This window comes from Corvus hawaiiensis, chromosome 1 (genome assembly GCF_020740725.1).
Source record: "Corvus hawaiiensis isolate bCorHaw1 chromosome 1, bCorHaw1.pri.cur, whole genome shotgun sequence".
Classification (NCBI taxonomy): domain Eukaryota; kingdom Metazoa; phylum Chordata; class Aves; order Passeriformes; family Corvidae; genus Corvus; species Corvus hawaiiensis.
Window position 1 is genome coordinate 15,070,721 of NC_063213.1, and position 23,802 is coordinate 15,094,522.

The window sequence follows — 23,802 nt, forward strand, 5'->3', positions numbered from 1 at the left end:
TATATTCATGCTAATTTTAATAAACTAATAAAAACAGTAGTGCTTGGTTGCTTTATTGCTCATCTCTTGTCTGTCTGGGGTTATGTGCAGCATTATGTCTTGGTAGATTTAAAGGAATGCAATGTTCCTTAGTGAGGAGCTTAAAAAAATCTCTTATATAACTAAAATGGGTCCCAGTTCTGTGTGAAGAACAGGCATGTGATCACTTTTCACTTTCCAAAATGACACTTGAAGCCTTTCTAACTAGACTGAACTACAGTCAGATCACTCAAATTCCCCCTGTGTCCCTAGAGAACAGAAATTGTTTCACATGGAGTACTTGGAGCCCATTCTGCTGAGTTACGGGGTTTATTTCAGAGTTTGGGAGATTCATTTTTATGGAATAGGTAACAGAGAGTTAGCATTCTTCCTTGAATAATGCTCTACATATTTTGGACAGAAGTTTTCCATGACTGAATAAAAACAATATGTTTGACCATCTTCTAGAGGGAACACCATTTGGTCAGCATAAATTTCAAAGAAAAAGTCCAGAAGAGACAACCAACCATTCATGTGTGGTGTTTGCAACTTTTTCATGTTTCTTCTGGGCTTTAATTATACTGCATATACATGGCACGAAGAAAGACCAGGGGTTTTGTTCTTTTCATGAAGGTGTAGCTTTATCACATCATTGGGAATTTATAGCCTAGTAATATATACTGTTTTTTCCATTCCTGCATTATGCAATTGGTTTGTACAGCCTTATAGTCTGGCAGCTGAGAGCTCACTTTTTCATGATTTTTTTTGGCATGAAAGGGTTACTGTTCACATTTCCTGTGTAATTCCTTCTGATCTTGCTGGGCTGTAATTACTTTCTTGATGTTAAACATTCCCAGGCTCCTATAACCTTCTAGCCTGCTTGCACTGGCCAAGTTTGTCCCAGGTGATCATGTGGGCGAACCTCCTGTTTTTAAGGATAAAAATCTCTCCTTCCTGTGTGAGATAGGCTGCAATCCCAAGAGAAATCTTTTAAAAAATAATAATAAGGTAGCACATCACTCTTTTAGAGTCAGACTTAGCAGCCAAAATACATGACAAATCAAGTGTGTGGGTTTAGAATTTGCTGAATCTTGGTTGAATGACTAGAAGTTCACATTAAAGATTATTTTTTCTTAATACATTTGGAAAATAGGTTATGATATAAAAAAGACAGATTTTGACTATAGCTTCTTACTTTTGACCATATAATTGGCAAATCTTTTTAAGCTTGTTTGAATGTAGAACTACTTAGCTGAGCCTTCAGGATTCTTTTTTCTTTTAAATTCTTTGCAGTAGCTGCATAGCTAAAAAAAAAAAAAAAAAAAAAAAAAGGAAAAAAAGCCAGGATCTTACTCAATTCTGTCTTTCCTACATAGTTGAATTATACTGTATTTCTTCTGATTTTCAATTTTGATATATAAACAGTAAACCCAAAATATTATTTTGTTTTTAAATAGAAGTGACTATACTGCTGAAAGATGTTGACTTCAGAGGTGTGGGAACTGTTCTGTTGCAAAGGCACCAAAAGGTTCTCTGTGGTGCTCTTCCGCTTTAATATGGAGGAGACACCTGTAAGAATGTGAGTGAAGTTTGTTTTCCATGGCCTTTATGTTGTTTTCTCACAGTGCCAAGAAAGATGAAAAGTTGTGATGGCAGGGTTTTTTTACGGTGTGAGGAGTTGTAATGGGCTGATACGTTGACATGGGGGGTGTTGGGTTTTTTTTTTTTTTGTTACTGACAATGTCAGAGAAAGTAGTTGGAGGTTCTGTGCACTATTGGTTCAAGAAATAGCCAGAATTTTGATACTTTGGCTAAGAGCAATCTCATTATCTTATTATGCTACTATAGGTAACTTTTTTTGTCATAATCCTAGTCTTATTGAGTTGTGCATTTAATTGGCTGCTATGTGAAATTCTCAGGCTGCAAGTAATTCTATTTTGTTTAGCTGTGTTATTGTACTTGCAACACAGATACTCAGAAGTCATCCCGGTACCTGACTGACTGGAGTCTTGTGAATGTGTTGCTGTGAGCTCAATGGGATTATATGATTATACCTGTAAGAAAATGGTTTGTAGGTAATAAATCATAGCAGTTTGAGCCATTTTCTTAGTTTAAATCTCATGCATTCTGATGCCTGTGCTTTACTATATAAATAGAAATTAAAACGGTGTGTGTGTTGTTGACTGTGCTGCTATGCTAGTGAAGGATAGGAAGAATATATTTTAATAAAAATGTCTTCTTTTTTTCTTCTCAGGAAGTCTTGAATTTGATGGCTTAGTTATAATTGGAATGCAGTCAGTATGCTGCCCAGTTCTTAATTGCGTACTCTGTCACGTAACTGGGAACCTGGCTGTCAGATATGTCTATTTCTTTTGTTGAACCCAGATGTTCTTACGGGGTATTGTTCAAGACAGAGAAATCCAGTCCTGGCATAAAGTATTTATACAGTAGTTATGTGAAAAAAGCCATGAAGCACTAAGTGAGTATAACTGGACAGAAGAAGATACTGCTTATAATTTCCAATTAGACTGTCATTTTATTGTGGCTTGCGTGTCATCTTCAGATACCTGAGATTTGTTAGGAAACTTCGTATGAAGAGGGTTTACCTTTGCATAGCCACTTGGGTTAAACATGTTGCAAGCATGATAGGCTTCCTGTGCAGCAGGGTAATACTTTTGTTAAAGCTTTTTTTTCCCCCCAAAACAGCTTACTTTTGACTATATATTATGAAAACACTGATGACTTTAGAGTTAGTTGAGAGGCAGACTCTATTGAAGCCTGTTTTCCATCTCATAGGATGTATAGTTCATCTTGCCATTCTCTTGACCTCAGATGAAGACAGAGAATAATTACTCATTATTTTGTAATTAAAGGTAACCTGTTTTAAATTTACTTTGTAAAATGCTTAGAATGTAACTGAGCAGTCTCTCCATTATGAATTTCACCTTTGTGGTGGAAAGTACCCTGAGTGGTAATGAATTTTTTTCTATGAAAAATCTGTGGTTTCAGAGTCTATGCGAATTGCCTCTTGCTTTTTATATAGAAGTCATGTTACAGGATGTAAGCTGGTTCTGTGTGTGTGTGCATGTTGATCTTCTAGTGATTTAAGTTAAAACTCTTTTGCACTTACATGTCTGTAATGTACTAGAGGCAAGGTGATGAATGTAGCTGTGATGCAGGGAAGAGTTGGACCTAACCTTAAGTTTATTTAGTGCAGAGAAAGAAGCTGTTTGGTTTTAACAAGCTGCTATAGAAATAAAGATTGATTTGAATTAGGTGAGCTTTTAAGCTTTCAGACAATGTAGTCAACTGTATTTTTCTATTCGGAGTTGTACAAGTTCTCTCTTAGGGAGGACATGTAAATTACTATTGTGACAAAATGCATAAATGTGTCTAGGATTTGTTCGTAATTAATTCATTTTACTTATCTAAGGAAAGATTAAATGCCTCTGTTTGAAACTGGCTATAAAAAGTAACATGTAAGCAAATTTAACACACATCCGGTGTAATAGCACATTTGGTAGAACTTGAAGGCACTTTGTTTTCAAGTGCAGTGGTTTCTCACTTTCAGTGTTCACAAGCTGTTTTGTCACAGAGCCCTTCTTGACTAGATTTTTGAGGGCAGTTTTTATCTTCATGGCTTTCTTGACTTGAACTATATGTAACAGAGTCTTAAATACTGCTAAAATGTTGGTGAATTATGTTATTTACCATTGGTGCGCAGAAAGAATCCCAGAATATCCTGAATTGGAATGGACCCACAAGGATCATCAAAGTCCAGCTCCTAGGCCTTCACAGGGCAACCCCAAGAGTCACACCCTGTGCCTGAGAGCATTGTCCAAACACTTCTTGAACTCTGTCAGGCTGGTGCTGTGACCGTTTCCCTGGGGAGCCTGTTCCAGTGCTCAGCCACCCTCTCGGTGAAGAATCTTTTCTTAATATCCAACCTAAACCTCCCCTGACACAACTTCAGGCCATTTCGTAAGCTCCTGTCACTGGTCACCAGAGAGAAGAGATCAGTGTCTGCCCTTCGTCTTCCCCTCACAAGGAAGCTGTAGACTGCAATGAGGTCTCATCTCAGTCTCCTCCAGACCAAGTGACCTCAGCTGCTCCTCATTTGGCTTCCCCTCAAGGCCTTTCACCATCTTTGTGGCTCTCCTTTTTACACTTTTTAACAGCTTTATATCTTACATTGTGGGACCTGGGCCTCAGGGAGATGCTGCCCCAGTGCAGAGCAGAGTGGGACAATCCCCTCACCTGCCCAGCTGGCGATGCTGTGCCTGATGCACCCCAGGGAGGCCCAGAAGAGTGATCTTGACAAATTAGAGGTCTGGACAATCACCAACCACATGAAGTTCAACAAGGCACAGTGCTGGGTTCTGCACCTGGGATGGGTAATCCTGGGTGTAGAGACTGGGGAATGAGAGGCTGGAGAGCAGTGCCATGGAAAGGGACCTGGGGGTCCTGGTCCATGTCAAGGTGAACATGAGCCAGCAGTGCCCTGGCAGCCAGAAGGGCCAGCTGTGTCCTGGGGTGCATCAGGCACAGCATCACCAGCCGGGCAAGGGAGGGATTGTCCCGCTCTGCTCTGCACTGGGGCGGCCTCACTCGAGGGCTGGGGCAATCTTGGGTGCCACAATGTAAGAAAGATACAAAACTGTTAGAAAGTGTAAAAAGGAGAGCCACAAAGATGGTGAAGGGCCTTGAGGGGAAGCCATGTGAGGAGCAGCTGAGGTTTCTTGGTCTGTTCAGCCTGGGGAAGAGACTGAGGGGAGACCTCACTGCTGTCTGCAGCTTCTTCAAGGGGGAAGAGGAGGGGCAGGCACTGATCTCTGGTGACCAGTGACAGGACATGAAGTTATGTCAGGGGAGTTTTAGGCTGGATATCAGGAAAAGGTTCTTCACCCAGAGGGTGGCTGGGCACTGGAACAGGCTCCCCAGGGAAGTGGTCACAGCACCAATCCTGATGGAATTTAAGAAGCTTTTGGACAATGCTCTCATGCGTATGGTGTGACTCTTGGGGATGATGCTTTGCAGGGCCAGGAGTTGATCTCTATGATCCTTCTGGGTCTCTTCCAACTCAGTTTACTCTGTTATTTTGTATTTTTAAGGCTTTTTAATTTTATGGTTTTAGATGAAGAGTCATGAAAACAGAGACCATTACAAGGTATTTAGCAATTTTAAAGATGTTAGGAAACAGAATACACTGTATCCTTATTATACATGTGTTTCTCCTGCATAGAAAGAGTTCTGTTCTTGTTATCTGCTCTGATGCTTGAAGTAATTTTGTTTTGTCATCTGCTAAATATATATATATAGTCTAAATTTTTTGCTTATTGGAGGCTTCTTCTAAAATTCCTATCCAAAACATCGCATTTCAGAAACTTAAGATCAATTCTTCCATCTATATAAAATAAATTTGGCTTCCAGTCTGTGAATTTCATGATATTTAAATACTGTAAGTTCTACAGCTGTTGCATTCAATAGTTCTGAAAACACTTGCAGATGAAATATGTATATAGCCAGAAATACTGAAAAAAATATTTACTCATTTATCTTTGAAGATAACTGTCATCAGTGGAAATATTTATTTTTTTAGATTAATCAAAGGACTGTGGATTTCAAGGGAACTCTTTGTCACTGCAATTTTGTGTTTCCTTTTTAAGGTTAATTCAGTTCTAACTTGTAGCATGATCGCTGACATTTACATGGTATGGGCCATGGGCCCTGCATGCAGAAAGTGAATTCACACAGATCAGAAATAGCTTAGAAGAAAAGTGCAAAATGTCTTTACTGTTATCAACAGTATTTTTAATCTCCCCTCCCTTCCCTTCAGTGCTGTAAAAAGTAGTTGAGCTGGATGAATGAATGATAGAGAGGATGATGCAGATTGTTGGCGTTCACCCAGTGCACATCTCAAAACTACAAAGTTTACAACACAGATCTTGTATTATTTCACTACTAGTGAAAGGTGACTGACTTTGAAGAGTGGAAGGGAATGTGTTAGAAATAATACGCAGGGTTTTCTGCTTTGCTGCAAGGGAAGCATTGATTTTTGTTTTTATGGAAATATGTTTGGTAATGTTCTTTCCGTATTAAAACTCTTATCTAAATCTTACAGGATATCGTGTTCTTTGTCCTGGCTTGTATATTTTGCTATTTAGTGCAAGTTTTTGAGATAAAGCAAAATGATAAATTAAAAAACCAAATCACAGCTGTGTAAAGAAAATTATAGCAGACTGAAATAATTTGTATGTTAAAACATGTTCAATGAGTGTTCACTAGAGAACCTCTCTAAAAAGTGAAATGTCGCAGCAAAACCTTACAGGCTTTTCTGTGGTTTTGTATATGAAATGTTTTGTTGCCTGCTTGAAGAGTTCTCACCATTCAGATGAGTAGTACTGTGCCAATGATTTTTATCTGAAAAAAATATATTGGAGACTTTCTATCAATGTAATTCAGATCCTAGAAACATGAGCACTTTCTTAAAAGTCATTCTGTATTCAGTAAAGGAAAATTATGAGAATTCAGCCTGTTGCAGGTATTGGGAGCTTGTGCTGATAAATCAATTGGCTACTAATCAATTTCTGAAGCTTTGGAAATACTTCTTCATATGTATCTGACAGTTTTCAAACAAAAGCCACTCTGTTTCCTTCTGTACAGGTTTTTCTTTCTGATGCATGTAGAATAAATAGAGCAGGTGTGTTAGGAACTGTGATCTAATTTTGCAGGTTGGGAGCCAAGAACAAATTCTGCATGCACATATCTCCAGCTTTAATCTTTAAAAGAGCAGACTTAAAAAACAAGGAGTGCTTGAGAATAAAAATGTGACTTGCTTTACACGTACTTGTTCGTTTAGTTACTCCCAGAACAATTCTTCTCTTAGGAAACATGATTTGTTTGGTTGAAACAAGGTAAGGAGGGGAGTGAAGCAATACAGTTTTAAAGAATGGGGAGCTGATGATGGCAAGCACTGTATGGCTTGGAGACAGGAGATTAAGGAGGTAAAGTTATTAATAAAAATCTGTGGGCAGTAGAGTACAATGGAATTCTTTAAATATAGAGGATGTTCTTGAAGGGTACAAAAGCTTAGTAATGATAGAAGTCCAATACCGGGCAAGGATGATAAATTTCTGCTGTGCAGAAAAAGGCATAAATATTCAATAAATATTTTGTTCTGTATTCAGAAAGAGGCTGGATGATGCTTTTACATCTCACCACCTCCATCATTAGTGATGGGAAGAATGTATTATCACTGTACCAGCAACTATTAATGTTAAATGTTTTTAAATCTGCTGCACTGACACCTACAGATACTAAAAAAGAAAAAAAGCTTAGAAGCTGTATGAATTATTCATTTTGAGTTTTAACAAATCATGGAACAGTGGAGAAATTTTAGAAGGCTGGAGGTGAAGGGGAACTAATGTGCCCAAATTTAGAAAGTATAATAAGTGCACGTTGAAAAGGCCGATAGTAGTATGCTGTCAGTGAAGATTTAAAGGAGAATTGCATAATTAATGCTGATAAGAATGGGCAAGTCAGACCTACACTGTACTGCTGCATGGGGTTACTCCTTTCTTTAAACTGATACTAGGCTGACTGGCCTGTAGTTCCCCAGATCCTCTCTCTTGCCTTTCTTGAAGATGGCTATGTGCCATTTTCCAGTCTTTGGGAATCTCCCTCGATGCCATGACTTTTAAAAGATTGTAGAATGCATCCTTGCAGTGACACTGATCGGGTCTCTCAGCACTACTGAATGCATCCTTCTGATCCTGTGGATTTGCATCTTCATCTACTGTTGGTAATGTTGTATCAGTGCCTCAGCCTTTTCCATGGCTTCCTTCACCTTCTCTGCTAAGCATTAGGCCCACTTTTTCCTTAGCCTTTCTTTCGTGACCTTTGCCTTTCTTATCTCTCTGTGAACAGTGTCTTAAATAATTAGAACTCTACAGGCACTGAACACGACTAGCAAAGTCTGGATTTGGACATAAAGTAGGAATTAGTGCTGCTATTCAAAAAATAGATGTTTGGTTATTTAATTACCCTAAGTGAGCAGACCTTGAGTGTTAGAATTTGAAGGCTTGACATGACTTAAGCAGTGTAGGTGTCCGACAACATGGTTTTTATGGTAAATTAATGAAAAGGTACTTTGTGTGTCAAACCAAAAAAGCCTAGTTGCTTTAAAAGCTTGGTCATGCTTAACTGTTTTCCTCTTGAAGTACTAATTCAGTTTGGTCTTGCTTAGTTTGAGATTTAACTTGAATGCATTTGGAATACAAATATCCGTAAGAACAGAAGACAAAGCTGGAGGCCCATAGAGAAAGAAGAATGTTCCCAGGGTTAGCATAGACTGCACACCACAGCTGGTTGCTGGACAGCATCCAGGAATAATTTTGACATGTTTGTTTCACATTTTTTCTCTGTGAATATGTTTTAAGGACACTTCATTAAAAATGTCTGATAGTCTTTGAAGCTCTGTGCCTTTTAACGTTTTTTAAACAGCAAACAGGGTGGTGGATACAAAAACGAAAATTATTTTGGCAAGGACCATTTGCACAATGAGAACAACACAATCTAAGTCAGTGAAGGCAGTAAACTAGGACAGGTTAGATTTTGATTTATTATTTTTTGTATTTTTAACTGTGTGGAAGTTTTTTTAATAAGTATGGTTCATTAGTAATGTAGTGCTGGTAGACAGTAATAGACTGCAAAAAAAAAAAAGAATAATTTAAATAAATCATAGAATATGTTGTCCTCTATATTTTCTAGGAATGGTGTACAAGTTTGAACAACAGCTGATATTTTGTGTGCTTCTTGATGCTAGTCAATAAAGCATGTCACCAAAACTAGATAAGCCTGTGGAATATTTGTCTATTTAAATTTTACTGTTTGTATTAAAAAATGTGTTTATACCAGATCGACTAGAAAATGCCCTCTGTTATGTTCTGATTGTTGTTAAAATAAATGACACATTAGTCACTTCAGCCCAGAAGTTGCTTTCTAAGTTGGATCATAGCTCTGGGAGCTCCCAACCAGGGAAGTGGGGCATTCCATGCAGGAGAATCCATCAGAGTGGTGACAGTCCTTTCCCAGAAAATGAGAGGGATGTGACCAAGCAAAGAATGCGGGCGAGTAGCTGAACATCTCTGCTGGGGTCTGGATGAGTTAGTCTGGGCGCAGCAGCAACAAGGAGGGCAGATGCTGCCTCTGCTGCCTGTGCTCAGTGCTCAGCTGGGCTGTCAGCTGTCTGGCTGCAGCTCTCAGGAGGGTTCCAGGGCTGTAGTTCACATCTTCAGCTGTGGGTGTTGAACTACCCTTAATTATGCAAGATAATTTTGGGTGCGTTGGTTGTGTGTTGGGAATTCTTTTTATCTACAAGTATAAAATTTATGCAATATTCTTTAACACTTAAGGCACCTACTGTGACAGAACTTTTATTAAAATGTGACCTTTTAACTTTTGCACTAAATTTGGAACTCTGGCTTTTATGAGGGTACTTCAGTGAGATCATATTCTAATTTATAAACTTACTGTTTGATGATTCTTCTAGTGTAGAACAGTTTATTATATGCTTGGGAGGCAGTAAAGGTGGAAGTCATATAAGATTGAAGTTGCTTATGCTAGTCATTAGATTTTTACAGGTTTTTTAGGTGTGACCTGTTAAATACATATTCCTTTCTAGTGAGTAGGATCATGTTTGGGAAACATAAGATACAACTGATAGTTGGGCAATGTTTTTAATGTTGAGTATTGTTTAAAAAAAAATCCAACTATTGTATTTACATCTCCAGTTTTAAAAGTGTATGTGTTCTTGAAGTGGATGCTCAACTATCCAGAAAAAACCTCATCCTTAGCCCTGAAACAGCCCTGGGCTAGCAGTGTTAGAGGACAGAATCAGTGTAGCACCAAAACAGTCGAAGCAGTTCTTGGTACAGCATTTGATTTGTTACCTGGAATATTTCTTACTGCAGGGCTATCTGCAAGGACCAGCTGTGCCTCACAAAGGGTGTGCACATGCTCAAATGAACTCTATTTCTTCAGTAGAACTTAGAAGTTATTTTTGAGTTCAGCTGAAGAAAATAGGCTTTTTTCTTCAATATATGTCAGTGAATATTTGAGTGTGTAAATCAAATTAAGAGCTTTTTTTGTTTGAGAGGAATTAGGCCTTAGAATTTAGTTTGCTTCAATGGTCTTAGTCAGTGTTAGTTTTTTTGGCTCTAATATAATTTTCCTGTTCTTTGTTTCTTTAACTTCTGTCTTAGAAGTTTGTGTGTTACAGGTGAGCCCTTTTGAGGGGGACTTTCAACAGAAAATCATTAGTTGGTAGGTAGTTTGAATTTTAACATCTTAGAAATGTATCCCATCTTGGCCTAGGTCATTTATTGCTTGATTGGGCACAATCATAGTGATAGTAAACTGCTTTATTTTTATTTTTAATATTAATTTTGTTTTTTTAGTTCTTGAATGCTTGTTTTTCTTGGGTCTGTGACTATGATACATTGAAGTTACAAAGCATACACTGCATTTTATAAAGTATAGAGGATATTGCTGCACAAACTCTATAAACACCACAGTGCAGCTTTCTTGACCTTTTGAGAAACTTGTAATGGAAATTGTTACGGAAACAGCTGTAGATGATGCTCTTATTTGGTACCATGGCAAAATTGAGTACTGTGCTCAGGTTTGCAGCTGTAAAATCAGAAATAATTCTATTATTTTAGTCAGAATTGTAAAAGCAATTCGCCTTGCAAACCTTGGATTGTTTTTTTTGCTTTTTGTTGGCTGTTGTTTTTTTTTTCTAAGTAGAACATTGACAATATACCCAGACTATATGAAAATAATGGAGCCCTGTAAAAAATCCTTCCTGAATGACACAGGAAGTTTTATTAGAGGGATGCAGATTAGTGACAACCCAAAATATACTTAAGCCAAAATAGAAAAAGTGATTGATTATTTCTTGTTTAGTCTCTACAAAATTTAAGGGCTATCTGTGATTCTGTGAAGAATTCAGCATCATAATTCAAACTTAAATCAGTCAATTGAGCGGGTGAATGTAGCTCTTAATCCTTTAATTATTAATGGAATTTTTAGGGCTGTGTTATGTGACACATTCAAATAAATCTTTTGTATGCGTGATTATGTTTTGAGGTATTAAGTATCTCCAGAATATGTTAGGACTACCAGATGAAACAAAACTTGCTCTTCTTTCAGCATTGCAGACCTGGCTGGTTCTTTCTGTAGTCTAAAATTGATAACTAACAGACTCCTAAAGCTTTCAGTGGAAGTTATAACACTACTAGTAATAGCTTATTCTTCAAATGTTAAAGTTGAGGAAGATGAAAAAAACCCAAGTAAAATACAGCTAGTGGGTTTTTTGGTCTTTCCTTTAGTCCTCTAATTATTTTGGTTGGTAGCTTTGTATGTTAACCTTATTCTGCTCTTTGAAATAACCTGGTCTTCTGTAGTGTAAAAACTGGTTATTTACGAGGTAAATAAAAAGTATATATGTCAATTTATTACAGAATATCTTTATTCTCTGATGATCACTGAAGTTCTCTTTAATCCATCAGCATGGCTGATGGATTAGATATGAAATATGGGAGGCTTAGCTAATTCTGAAGTATGGTAAGAGCATTGCAACAGGAATTGATGGAACTGTCTGTCCTATGTATGTAGACCAAATTTTTCTGTAATTTTCAGGCTACCCTTTGCTGTCAGTTAGTAAATACAGTTTGATTTCTGAAAGGCAGTTGTTGAGGTTTTCAAAACCCATCTGGATGAAACTGTAAGGCTGATGTTGACCCTGTTTTAAGCAGGGAAGTTGGATGGGATGACCTTGTGCAGTTCCTGCCAACCTGAATGATTTTGTGAGTAGCTGTGTACACAATCATAGATGTTTGTCTGGCTCTGTGAAGTTTCAGTGTAACTTCACTGAAATTGCTGTTTAGTGTTTGTGATATTGTTTCTCTGAAAAGAACGCTAATGTACAGCAGCAGGTACACAGTGAGAGATAAAATACGTAGTCTGCTCTTACTAGATCAAAACAGCAATTAATTATGACCAAAAGTCAAGAAGTCTCACAATTCAATCAGGCATTGCAAACTGAAAACCATAATGCTGTGCTGCAATTCCACTATGAATATTACAACATATTACTAACAGAAGTGTAAGATACATAGATTGTGTCTTATGAAGCTGCATTGTTGAGAATCCCAGCAAAGCTTCTAAGCAGTTTGGACTCAAGCAATAAATTAATGCTTAATTAAGAACCAGGATAATGTGGTGGTGGGGAGGAACAGGAGCAGAAGGAACTGTGCAGTTTGAATTTTAAAGTGAATTCTAGATTAGTCATTACCCCCAAAGAATGGTACATGTTTCTGTTTCTTGTTTTGTTTTAAATACTAAGTTAATTTGATTTTAAATTGTAAGAACTATGGACAGCATAGATTTCATATAGTATGTTACAAAAATTAAATTTGTATTTTCCAGAACTATTGTTTCTAGCTGTCCTCAGAATCAAGAACAAAATGTATTAATTTGTATTGATTCATTATTTCACAGTTAGTTTCACACTACTAATAATCAAGACTGTATTTTAAATCAGAAGCTTTGGCCTTTTAATACAGAGTAATGGCAGAGATGTCTAACCCAGACATGGAACTTACACGGGTCTCCAGTTTGTGGCGTTCAGAGCACTCCTACTGAGAAGGGATTTATTAAGGAAAACATAATGGCAATCTGTCTTTTTAAACTAGAAATTTGGAAAAAAAGTGTTATTTTTTGACATTCAATGAATTGTCTAATATGAGGCATAATAGTGACCATGCTATTTTTAATTTTTTTTGGAATGGCTTTGTTTCCTTGAATGGAAAATAGTTGGGTTTATTTATAGTCATAAAAACTGTTCAAGTCCACTTTATTTAATACACACACATTTCATAAAATGAAGAATCAATATTGCACCTTCTTTAGCCTTCTCTTCTCCCAGTGTCTTTTTGAGAAATTCTACTTTCATACATCTTTTTGGAGGTCTTTGAATTTGCTTCTTAGTTACAGTTGTAAAATAATAATTAGTATGCTAGTTTGTCTACAATAGTAGAAAATGTGTGGAACAGCCTCATTTCTTGCAGTGTATGTGCTAGTCTTTATTCATAAAACTTAAAAACCTTCAAGCTGATTTCAAAAGACTTATCTCCTCAAGAAAAGCAATCATTTTTCATTTGCCTGCTATTTTAAGCCGAACGTTGATGTTGCCCTATGTTGTTTCATAAATAAGCTTTTATTCTCAGCAACATGTTACTGAAAGTGGCATAGAACCTGTCGTGTAGGCACAGTTCCACTCTGACAGATGGGCCGAGTGTAGGCTTGCCAGCCAACCATTCCCCACATCACCCAGCAGAGTATGAAGGGAAGCATTTTTGTCCAGGATTGCCACCGTGGCATTCAGTGCATGTAAGGCTTGAAGTTCAGGAAAGGCACTTGGACTGGTCCATCTCACAGGATGACCAAAAATTTAAAAATAGCCTGGGATTTAGGTTCTGCTGGGTTTGTACTGTTCTGTTTCTTTTTGTGGTTCTGCTGAAGTCATCTAATGGGCTCAGCCAAAAGAATTCTGCCATGGACACACATTTCTCCGTGATGAGTTATCTAAGTATGGAAACATAAGCAGTGAGCAATTTCACACACTGTTGTTTGTGACTACATGTATATCTCTTTGGATCTAGAATAGGAAGACAAGGATCTACTGATATAGGATTAACTCCTGATGTAAAAATATGTAAAATAGAAAACATTGAATAAATCAGACATTTGAGACTGAGGATGCGAATAGTGAAATGCAGAATATTTTTGCAGGTTTTCAGAAATGCAAATCAGCTATTGCTTGGTTATTGAGGTTTAGGATTTTGGAGGGGTTTTTATTTTTTAAACAAATTGGCTTAATGCCTTGTGCTTGATTTTATAAAGTAGCCAAGCACTGCAGGCTTTTGGCAAATATAATTGCTTGAACAAATGCTTTTGTGTGTTACACTAGTCAGTCATAGTGTCTGTCATTTTTATCTTCCTCTATTTTTGCATAGCTTCAATGTTTTAATCTTCTATTTCCAGTTTAACTAGGCCTATATATATAAAAATGGATTTTGCCAACTTTCTTGGAAGCTATGCTGATTCAATACATTCAGGCTTCTTGGGGAACTTGATTTCAGTTGAAAAGTTTCTAAATTATGGGAAATAATGTTTGCATGACACTCATTTACAAGATGGCACAGTATATGAAAGAACAGGTGTGAAAAATGAAGTGAATAAAATTGCTTTTGAAATACAAATGGGCATTTCATGGGTTTCTGTCAGGAGAATGTCTTTTCTAAACTGTACTAAGTATTTAATTTTTCTTTTTAGCTGGATGTTTTCCTTCCGAAATTAAATTACATAATATTTGACTAACACGTCTTTACATGCTTAGTTTTAAATTAAAATTCATAATTGAACTTAATACGAAATTATAAGATTTGATTTAATGCTTTCTTCCAGTACCTGAACTAATGTTCACTGCATTAGAAGGTGCAGTCATCATTGAGCAGCTTTGTTCTTTTAACAAAAGGTACCAAAAATAAATTTGGGTAGGGTCATAGTGGTCTAGTTTAATACTGTTATGATAATAAGTCCTATAATTACTTTCAGATAGTTCTTCTTTCCCAGAGGACGAGGTTTTTAGTTTTGATGTCTGCTTAAAGCATGAGGATGACAGTAAAATTAATGTCATAACCTTTACAGCCTATTTATCGCTTTCTCTGTAATATCCTAAAGGATTTTGTGTAACATCTAAGATGAATGTCTTAGTATGGACAAGCATCAAATTAGGTTAATTGGGTTCAACTGATATTCATATTCAGTGTGTCTATAAGGACACCTGTTTCATATAAAAGACCTGTGGGTATCTTTCTGTGAAAATTGCTCTTAAATTATTATATGTATATGCTCTGTGTCCTTTGGTTGTTAAAGACTAAGTTACAGTATAGGATTTTGTTCCAGTTTGCTTGCTATTTTTGCCTCTTAGGGATAGTGAAATTTATCCTTTCATTCTCTGGTTACATAAGGAATAGTACAGGCATGATAGAGCTTATTTTATGGCATTAAGAGAGATTTTACTTTCTAATTCTGTCCAACTCAACTCTGCTTCACTTGAAATTCTTGTAATAGATTTCTTTTCATCTCTGAGTAGTCAGCAGCAGATTTCTAGAGAACTAATTTGAGTTCTGGAGTACTGTGATTTGAATGATTTAATTTAGTGTCTTATGGTAGAGTTACAAACTGAGCAAAACAAATTTTAAGATTATATAGAATTTAAAAATGTTTATCACTTTGATAAGCTCTCAGGTGGAGAAGAATTTATGATACTGCCAGATAGAAATAATCCATATCATCTCCTGTATGTGGAAAGAGCCAGTTTTGGACTCAAATATGACCAGGGAAGAGTGAAAGAACATTTATGTCTTCAGTATTCAATAAAAACATCAAGACATACTGAATTGTTAGTTGGTGAGCAGCCTAAAATTTTTTCTGGATTATAAGAGTGTAAAAGAGGTACAAAATTTAATTAGTAATTTTAGTTCTAAGTTTAGAGTTTTTTTGAACATCAGCATGTTTTTTTAATGGGAAGTAGTCATGCCAAGCCAGATTTATAGTGAAATGGAAAAAAAACCCCAGAAAACAAAAACCTGCTCAGGGCAGGCATAAGTAGTTTTGTGGATGTTATAAACTTCAAATTCTAAAAGTTTGAATCAATGCACAGTACAGAACGTTTTGATAAGGCTGTATTTTATGTTTAGGACATGCATAAAATGTGTGTAGATAATAAATACCTGTCAAACATGTTACAGACTAGCAGAAAAGTGTCAGAAACTGTCAGAGAAAGGATCAAAAAGACAGGATCACCGCTGATGTATTTGAAAACAGTGTAAAACACAGACAGAACAAGTACACAATGTTTATGGTTTGTTTTGTAAACTGTGTATGTAGTCAAAGAAAACATACATATAAGGATGGATAGAAAAATTTGAAGGAATGATACGAATTTGTCCTGATTTCAGAATCTTGAGCTCTTCAGTTTTTCCAAAAAGGGAGGTTACTTGATTAAATATCTCCAAATATAAAGTGTGGTGAAAGGTTCTTTCATGTAACAACAATAAAAAAACTATTCATGAATTGCTGAAAGAAATTATCAATGTTAGTTGGAGAAATTATACTCTTTAAAAATTATTATAATTATTATTAAGAGCAGGTGATCAATGTACTTGTCTGTCAAATAAGCACTGGATTTTCTAGGTTAATACCATTACCTTACTGCAGTTAGAGTTGAATTCAAATCAGAGATGCCTCTACAAATTGTTTGGATTTATATGATCCAATTTTGTGTTGTAGGGTTAGGGTTTGTGAATATGTCTGGGAAGAACATTGGAAAAATGTCTGGAGCTTCTATTTCCACATGGTATTCTAAGAGTTGTTGATCTGTATCCTGAAGTCTGGTTTGTTGTAATTCTAAAAGTAGTTAGTAACTATAGATGGGGCACCCTCTTAATGTGATTTGATGCTCCCATACACAGGGAAAGACCATGCAAACCTAAAAAAATGTGACTTTGAGGTAATAATTTTGAGGATCTTTATTTGAACATCATTTCTCAAATGGTTTTTACAAGAATATGTGTTGCTTTAAATGCTTCAGTACGTTTTGAAGTGCTGTAAATACTAAGGGGGAAGAAAAACTTCTGACTTCGATTCTCTGAAAAGCTGTTATTGATCAATATGGCCTTAAAGAAGGATGTCTTACAACGTGGGTAACAGAGAAGTTGGAAACCCGCACTGGTTTCTAGAAGTGTCTCACCATTCTGAAATGACACTGATGTGGTCTGTTCCATTCTTGGATGTGTAGAGGGAATTTTCTGTATGTTTGCACAACCCCAAACTGCATTTGGATGAGCCAGTGTGTGTTTGTGTGCTGGGTCTGACAGCTCAGGGTTTGGCTGCTTAAGTACCACGGACAGAGGCTCCTTGAGGCAGTCTGCAATCTGCTGATAGGCATCAGCAAACCTCTGCCAGGAGGTGCTGGTTATGTACCAGAGCTGCTTGGTTTGTATGGCTCAGCGCAGAAGATACAGGTGCCAAAGAACTTCACCTGTTTGCTGTGTGAGAAGTCTCCTCACAGCAGCCACACTCAATGTTCTTTTATGCTTTGATGTTGAACTTCCTGAAATGGAATTTTTTGTCTGTTTTTTACTTTACTGCTACCTACAGAACCATTTTCCTAGAACCTCACCCTTGCTTTCTTGGAGTCTATTGCATGATCGTAAAGAAATATATTCAAGGCTTATTTTGTTTGGTAATTGCATTAGTATTTGTCCTATGTATTTCTGTATTTAACCAAAACTAATCTTTGGTACTTCCTGTGCTCAGAAGATGGGTCTTGAGTGCATGTCTGGCATGTTGTTTATGTAAGATTCTCCTGGCTGTTAAATTGGTTGGGAAAGTAAGCAATCTGCACATCTGTGCAGCTGGCTTTGTTCATGGGGATGTTGTAGCTGTACATGAAAGGTATGAAAGCCTAGATCTGAGTAACCCCCCAAGAAGTTGTAGTTCCATCTGTGTCAGTCAATGCCCTTATCTGTTACCTTCCCAAAGCCTCCTGCTGTGTGAGGAGAACAAGAGCTTTATACCCTTTGTGATGTCTAACATGTCAGTGGTGGTCAGTTGAACCAAACAGTTATGCAGCCATTCCAAAAGCTAGGCCATTTTATGAAAAATAAGTCTAAAGTGGATAACAACAATTTTATATTGTCATTATATTCTGCTATGTTTCCTCTTAACTGACTGTTGAATCCCACTTCACCAGAGCTTGAACAGCACACTCAGCAGCACTGGAAAGAAGTAGCCAAGTCTTAGTTTACTGGGTGGCCATTTGATATAAAGCTGTTTTGTCAAATGTAGTGCATCAAATCTTGTTTTAAATACCAACACCACATTAAGGAGAGATGGTGGTGTAATGTTAGGTTCACAAGAGCAAGCTGGTATCTTCATTGTAGCATCCATGGAAGATTCTGTTGGTCAGACAGTTACATGGGATCTGTGCAATCTCATAGAACCACAGAATGGTTTGGGTTGGAAGGGACATTAAAGGCCACCTAATTCCAACTACCCTGCCATGGCAGGGAACGTTCCACTAGAGCAGGTTTCTCGAAGCTGTATCCAGCATGGCCTTTAACACTTCCAGGCATGAGACATTCACAGCTTCTCTGGGAAAACCGTTCCAGTGCATCACCACCCTTACAGTAAAGAATTTCTTCCTAATATCTAATCTAAACCTCTCCTCTTTCAGTTTAATGCCACTACCCTTTGTCCTATCTGTACATGCCCTTGTAAAAAGTCCACTCCAGCTTTCCTGTAGGCTGCTTTTAGGTACTGGAGGGTGCTATAAGGTCTCCCTGGAGCCTTCTATTCTTCAGGCTGATCAGCCTCATCTCTCTTGGCCTGTCTTCATAAAGAGGTGCTTCAGCACTGTGGTCAGCATAGGGGCTCTCCTCTGGATCCTCCCCAACAGGTCCACATGTTTGAACGGAAATGATTGCTTAACCCTGTAACCTGTCTGTGATTCTTCAGAATGCATTGTCAGGGTGGGATTCATGACTGTCCTCCTTCCTGGCTTTAAGAGAGGTGTTTAATTACAAGAAGGCTAAGTTAGTAGTACACGGTGTTGAAATATGGAGAGCACATATAAGAAACACTTGGTTTAAAACTCAGGTGGTGTTTTTGTGAGAGCTATGGACATACTGGGATCCATTCTGGAATACAAGTCTGGAAACTATTGCCATTGTCCTGTTCATTTTTTGTTAGTTTCTAAAAATTATCAGAGCTTCTAAGTATCTGTATTTCTTTCTAGGAACATTGTCGTAACTATTAAAGGGCATAATGCAGAATCCATTAACAACTTCTGCAGGTATAGTATGCTTTCTATACTTTTTTTAGAAATTAGATGCTTGTGATTCAAAATGTGGAAGAAATCTCATCATTATTAATCACTGTATTTCTTGTGTCTAGTATTCTGCTGAGGTATGATTTGAAAAAGCAGACATTACTGCAGCATTTATCACTTTAAACAATTAGAATACTAAAATTGTTTTCTTCTTTAGGGCATTGCTAATTACTGTTAACACCCATAGCTGAAACTTGAAGTGCATAAATCTGCTTCTTGTTTGATTCAGCAGAATTAAGTATTCAGGTTTTATTAAATTTTTAAAAAATCCTCATATATTTGAAAATCCCTGCTATATTTGATCCCCATATTAAATGGGGTCAAATCTATCTGCAAATTATGCTACACAATTAGCAGAAAAAGGAAAATAAACATTAACTTTGATTTTTTAAAATGCCTTTTATCCAGCATTCCCATCCATATGAATATTTTTTTGTGCTTAATTCTTTCTTCTATGTGGTCTCTTCAAAAGTTGTCTTTCATTTGATTTCGTTTTCAGTAGGGTTAACATCTTGATTTTTTCCCTCCATTATTAGTAAGGGTATTTGTGTATTCCCAAGCCTCTAAATGTGTAGCTGTTAACTTCAGTTTCCTTTCCTTTTTGATCTGTCTCAATGCTAATGTTTAAATATGATTTTTTAACATGAATGACATTTTTAATGATACTTAAATGTGAGTGAACATTTGATGGATATGACATCAGCTCTAATGGACCTTTCAGAACCATTGCTGGTTGTCAGTTAAGTTTCCATTGTTAGTACTTACGTTAATTAAGAAGAGCGCTATATATTACTTAATTTGAAGCCTTGAGCTTTTACTGTCATGTAAGTTTATACTTTACCTGTGTTGTGAAGACTGAATATTTTTATGATGCTGTAATAATTCTGAGGAAGCTGTTCCAGAAGCATGTCATTCTAATTGATCTTAGTGGATGAGTTCTGTGTCTCCTGGGACTATTCTTTCACAGAAGACAGTACTTACTGTAGGGTAAAGCTGTCCACCCTGCAGTGTCCCCTACATTCCTGGGCTTGTGACTGAAGTACTTAATTCTAATACTTAAAAGCATTAATTTAATTTTTCCTTTAAGTAACAGGAATTTGACCCTGGTTATAGTCTTACGTTAAAGCCATTTCTGAATAGTAGTAGGAGAATATAGACTGTGAAGCTGTTTGCAAACTTCAGGTGAATCATTTGCTTTGAGATTTTTTTGAAGGCTTTTTCTTTTTTCCCCTAAATCAAAATCCATTCCAGTCAGTATCCTGTTACTAACTTGTACCCAGAGGGAATGGTAAACTTGGAAGTGAGCTTCCATGTTAGAATTCACAGAAGAACAGAGTAAGCTGAGTTGGAAGGGACCCAGAAGGATCACAGAGTCCAACTCTTGGCACTGCACGGCACCATCCCCAAGAGTCACACCACGTGCTGAGAGCATTGTCCAAAAGCTTCTTAAATTCCATCAGGATTGGTGCTGTGACCACTTCCCTGGGGAGCCTGTTCCAGTGCCCAGCCACCCTCTGGGTGAAGAACCTTTTCCTGATATCCAGCCTAAAACTCCCCTGACACAACTTCAGGCCATTCCCTCATGTCCTGTCACTGGTCACCAGAAAAGAGATCAGTGCCTGCCCCTCCCCTTCACAAGACTTCACTGAGGTCTCCCCTCAGTCTCCTCCAGGCTGAACAGACCAAGAAACCTCAGCTACTTCTCAGATGGCTTCCCCTCAAGGCCCTTCACCATCTTTGTGGCTCTCCTTTTTACGCTTTCTAACAGCTTTATATCTTTCTTACATTGTGGCACCCAAGATTGCCCCAGGACTCGAGGTGAGACCGCCCCAGTGCAGAGCAGAGCGGGACAACCCCTCCCTTGCCCGGCTGGTGATGCTGTGCCTGATGCACCCCAGGACACAGCTGGCCCTTCTGGCTGCCAGGGCACTGCTGGCTCATGTTCAACTTGCCATTGACCAGGACCCCCAGGTCCCTTTCCGTGGCACTGCTCTCCATCCTCTCATTCCCCAGTCTCTACACCCAGGATTGCCCATCCCAGGTGCAGAATCCAGCACTTTGCCTTGTTGAACTTCATGTGGTTGGTGATGGCCCAGTCTTCTAATTTGTTGAGATCTCTCTGCAGGGCCTCCCTAGATCATGACCAGGAGCTATATCAGTGTGAAATGATGATATTCTATAAATATACTAGTCTCAGTAAGTTTTTTTGCTATGATACTTTTTTATCTTTATATCAAGTACCACTTGTTTCTTAAATGTAGCGCATTGAAAATATGGAGGGTATTAGTAATTTGTGATGATTTATGTACAACTCTAGTGTTGGCACATTTCTTACAAATAAAACTTTTGAAAATAGATTATATTGGAAATGGAACCTATCCATCAGTTACATTCAGTGTGGCATATTTGTCAGTGTTTCTGTACTTTGAGTGTGCTCATTATTTTTCAGTTAAGTATGGAAGTAATGATTAGTGCAAGTTCTTTGAGTGGCAGCTAAACCCTTCACTGCTGCCATTTGTCATGTAATAGCAGGTGTTCTGTAATTTGATCCATACTCCTTCAAGACACCCAAGAAGGGTGACTATCTTTCATGTAGCAAGCAATTGTAACATCATGTTCAACTAGATGCACTTTTCTGAAAAATGAAAAGTATCTAACTTGTCAAATCTTATTTTTGCCTCAGAATTATGAAATTATCATTTCATTCATATGACAACCTATGACGTGACAACAATCATTGAAGCATTATATTCAACTATTCACACTCGTTAAATATTTACTGTTGAGCAAGTGTTGGTATTTTTTATAATGCTTTATAATGACATACAATACCACTGTGCCTTAGTGAACTGAAATACCATTGGCATTGTCAGATTTATAAGATGTTTTTCTTAAATGACTCTAACATGAAAGAATTGTGTATCTTATACAAATATTTTGCAAAATATAAGGTTGTCCTGGTTTATTTATCGAATAGGTTTTGTCTTTTTAAAATGTATGTTGGAAAAGGGTATCACACGCTAAAGTAATAGTTTTGGTCTTTGAGCATGTTTAATTTTTTTTAGAACCATAGGTCAAGTGTGGTTCTGTACTTTTTGTATCCATATTAGTATGATTATTTGGTGCTGGGAGATCTCAAACTTCCATTAGCCTTGTAAATGTGTTTCTTAGCATCAGCTCTCACTTTGCTGGGACCCCTGCTGCCTTTATATCATTAACATAAATGCAGGTGCAAATAGCATTTATGTACTTTGATAGAAAGCAGTTGGAGACATTTCACTGTGGGACACGACACTTTCAGATCGTGTACATCTGTTCAAATAATGTATCCAAGCCAGTGACATGAATGCAAGGATAAAACATCTGCCCCTGAGACCATTTGCCATACAGCAGATGCTTACATCTTTATTTATGCAGATGGTTTGTGTGATGAGCTGAGCAATGATGAAAGCGAGAAAGTTTGACAAAGATTTCAGGGTATTCCTTTGGATGGTAAAATATTTTGGTAACAGTGCTTTTTTTTTTTCATATGCCTACTGAAAGAGGAACATCCAGTGTAAATCTGGTGTTTCTAGTAACATAGCCATGGATGTGCCATTTTGGGCACTGACTAGGTTAACACAAGTTCAGTAAAGGATTTTTTTTTAATCTCAGGCACAGTAGTCTTACTGCAGTTATAGAGGTTGCTAAATAGTTTAGTAGAAGTAATTACTTGTAAACGGGAAGGCTCAACTGCTTTGCTTTAAGATGCTCTCAAGTTATACAAAACATTGAATTTACTGAAAAGTTTGCAGGCACAGAATGTTTTGAAATACTAAGGTAACTCGTTGTGAAGTTGTTCGGAGGTTGGGTGCGGTGCTGTACCTGATTTTTCAGGACAAGCCATGTTTAGCATTACAAAATTACTAGGCAAATCGAACAGCCTGTCTGTCGTTTGAGATTTACAGTAGGGCAGTGGCCGTGAGCCGCGGCTCTAAGCCGGGCGGGCACCTGGGGAGCGGGGGGCTGCCGGCGCGTCCTGCGGCGCCGGGGCGGCGGGACGGGCACCGACTCCCTCTGCTGGGCTCGCTGCCGGGGCTCCTTTGTCCGCAGCACCGCCACGGACACGGCAGCGTCGTCAGCACCGGGCTGGGGCTGCGGCACACGCCGGGCTGAGGGTATCATCTCTGGCCTACATCCCTGGCGACTGCGTTCCTCTTTGCATCCCCTCGTTTGCTGGTACCACTGCCGGGCTTTGCTGATCCGTTATCACCTCTCAGCAGTGCATTCCATAGCTCCTTTACAGCACATCCACCACCTTCTTTTGAGAGCCGGTGCTGCCTTTAAACAGCACGGTGACTAGCATGGGCAAGCTAGCAATGTCAGTAAGCACTGCAAATAATTGTAATTGTGCGCTGGGGGAGGAAAACCAATCAGATACTGTAATTTGTTTTCCGCTGCATCCTACTGCCAGTAAGGCCTAGCTGTGTTCAAGCTCAGCAGCAAGTGATAATTTTATATGTTCTGAAAACTAATGTTTGCCTAGCCAGGACCATAGTATTTCAGAAGGTGTTTTAGTTTTCCTATGCTATACGGATCTATGTCTGTCTTTGAAAAAATATACATACCTATTTGAAGCGTGGTGGAGATCCTTTTATCTTTATTTTTGTTTTAATCTTTAGTGGAATTAACTACTGGTAGCAATGTTTTGCATATCTCAGCCAGAGCTGGAGGGGCTTTTTCTGAAGAAATCTGGCTCATGAAGAAAGTAAAAGGGGCACAAC

At 37.9% G+C, this 23,802-nt stretch overlaps 1 protein-coding gene across 12 annotated transcripts in view; it reads left to right on the top strand.

Moving 5' to 3' along the window:
* ZNF438 (zinc finger protein 438) overlaps positions 1 to 23,802 on the top strand; it is a 51,059-nt gene that overhangs the window by 12,876 nt on the left and 14,381 nt on the right. For all 12 annotated transcript variants that reach the window (XM_048293792.1, XM_048293850.1, XM_048293861.1 and 9 more), the window contains one exon: positions 18,947 to 19,003. In XM_048293792.1, the coding sequence (XP_048149749.1) occupies positions 18,976 to 19,003 (28 nt within the window). In that variant the 5' untranslated portion in view covers positions 18,947 to 18,975. The remainder of the gene's footprint in view (positions 1 to 18,946; positions 19,004 to 23,802) is intronic.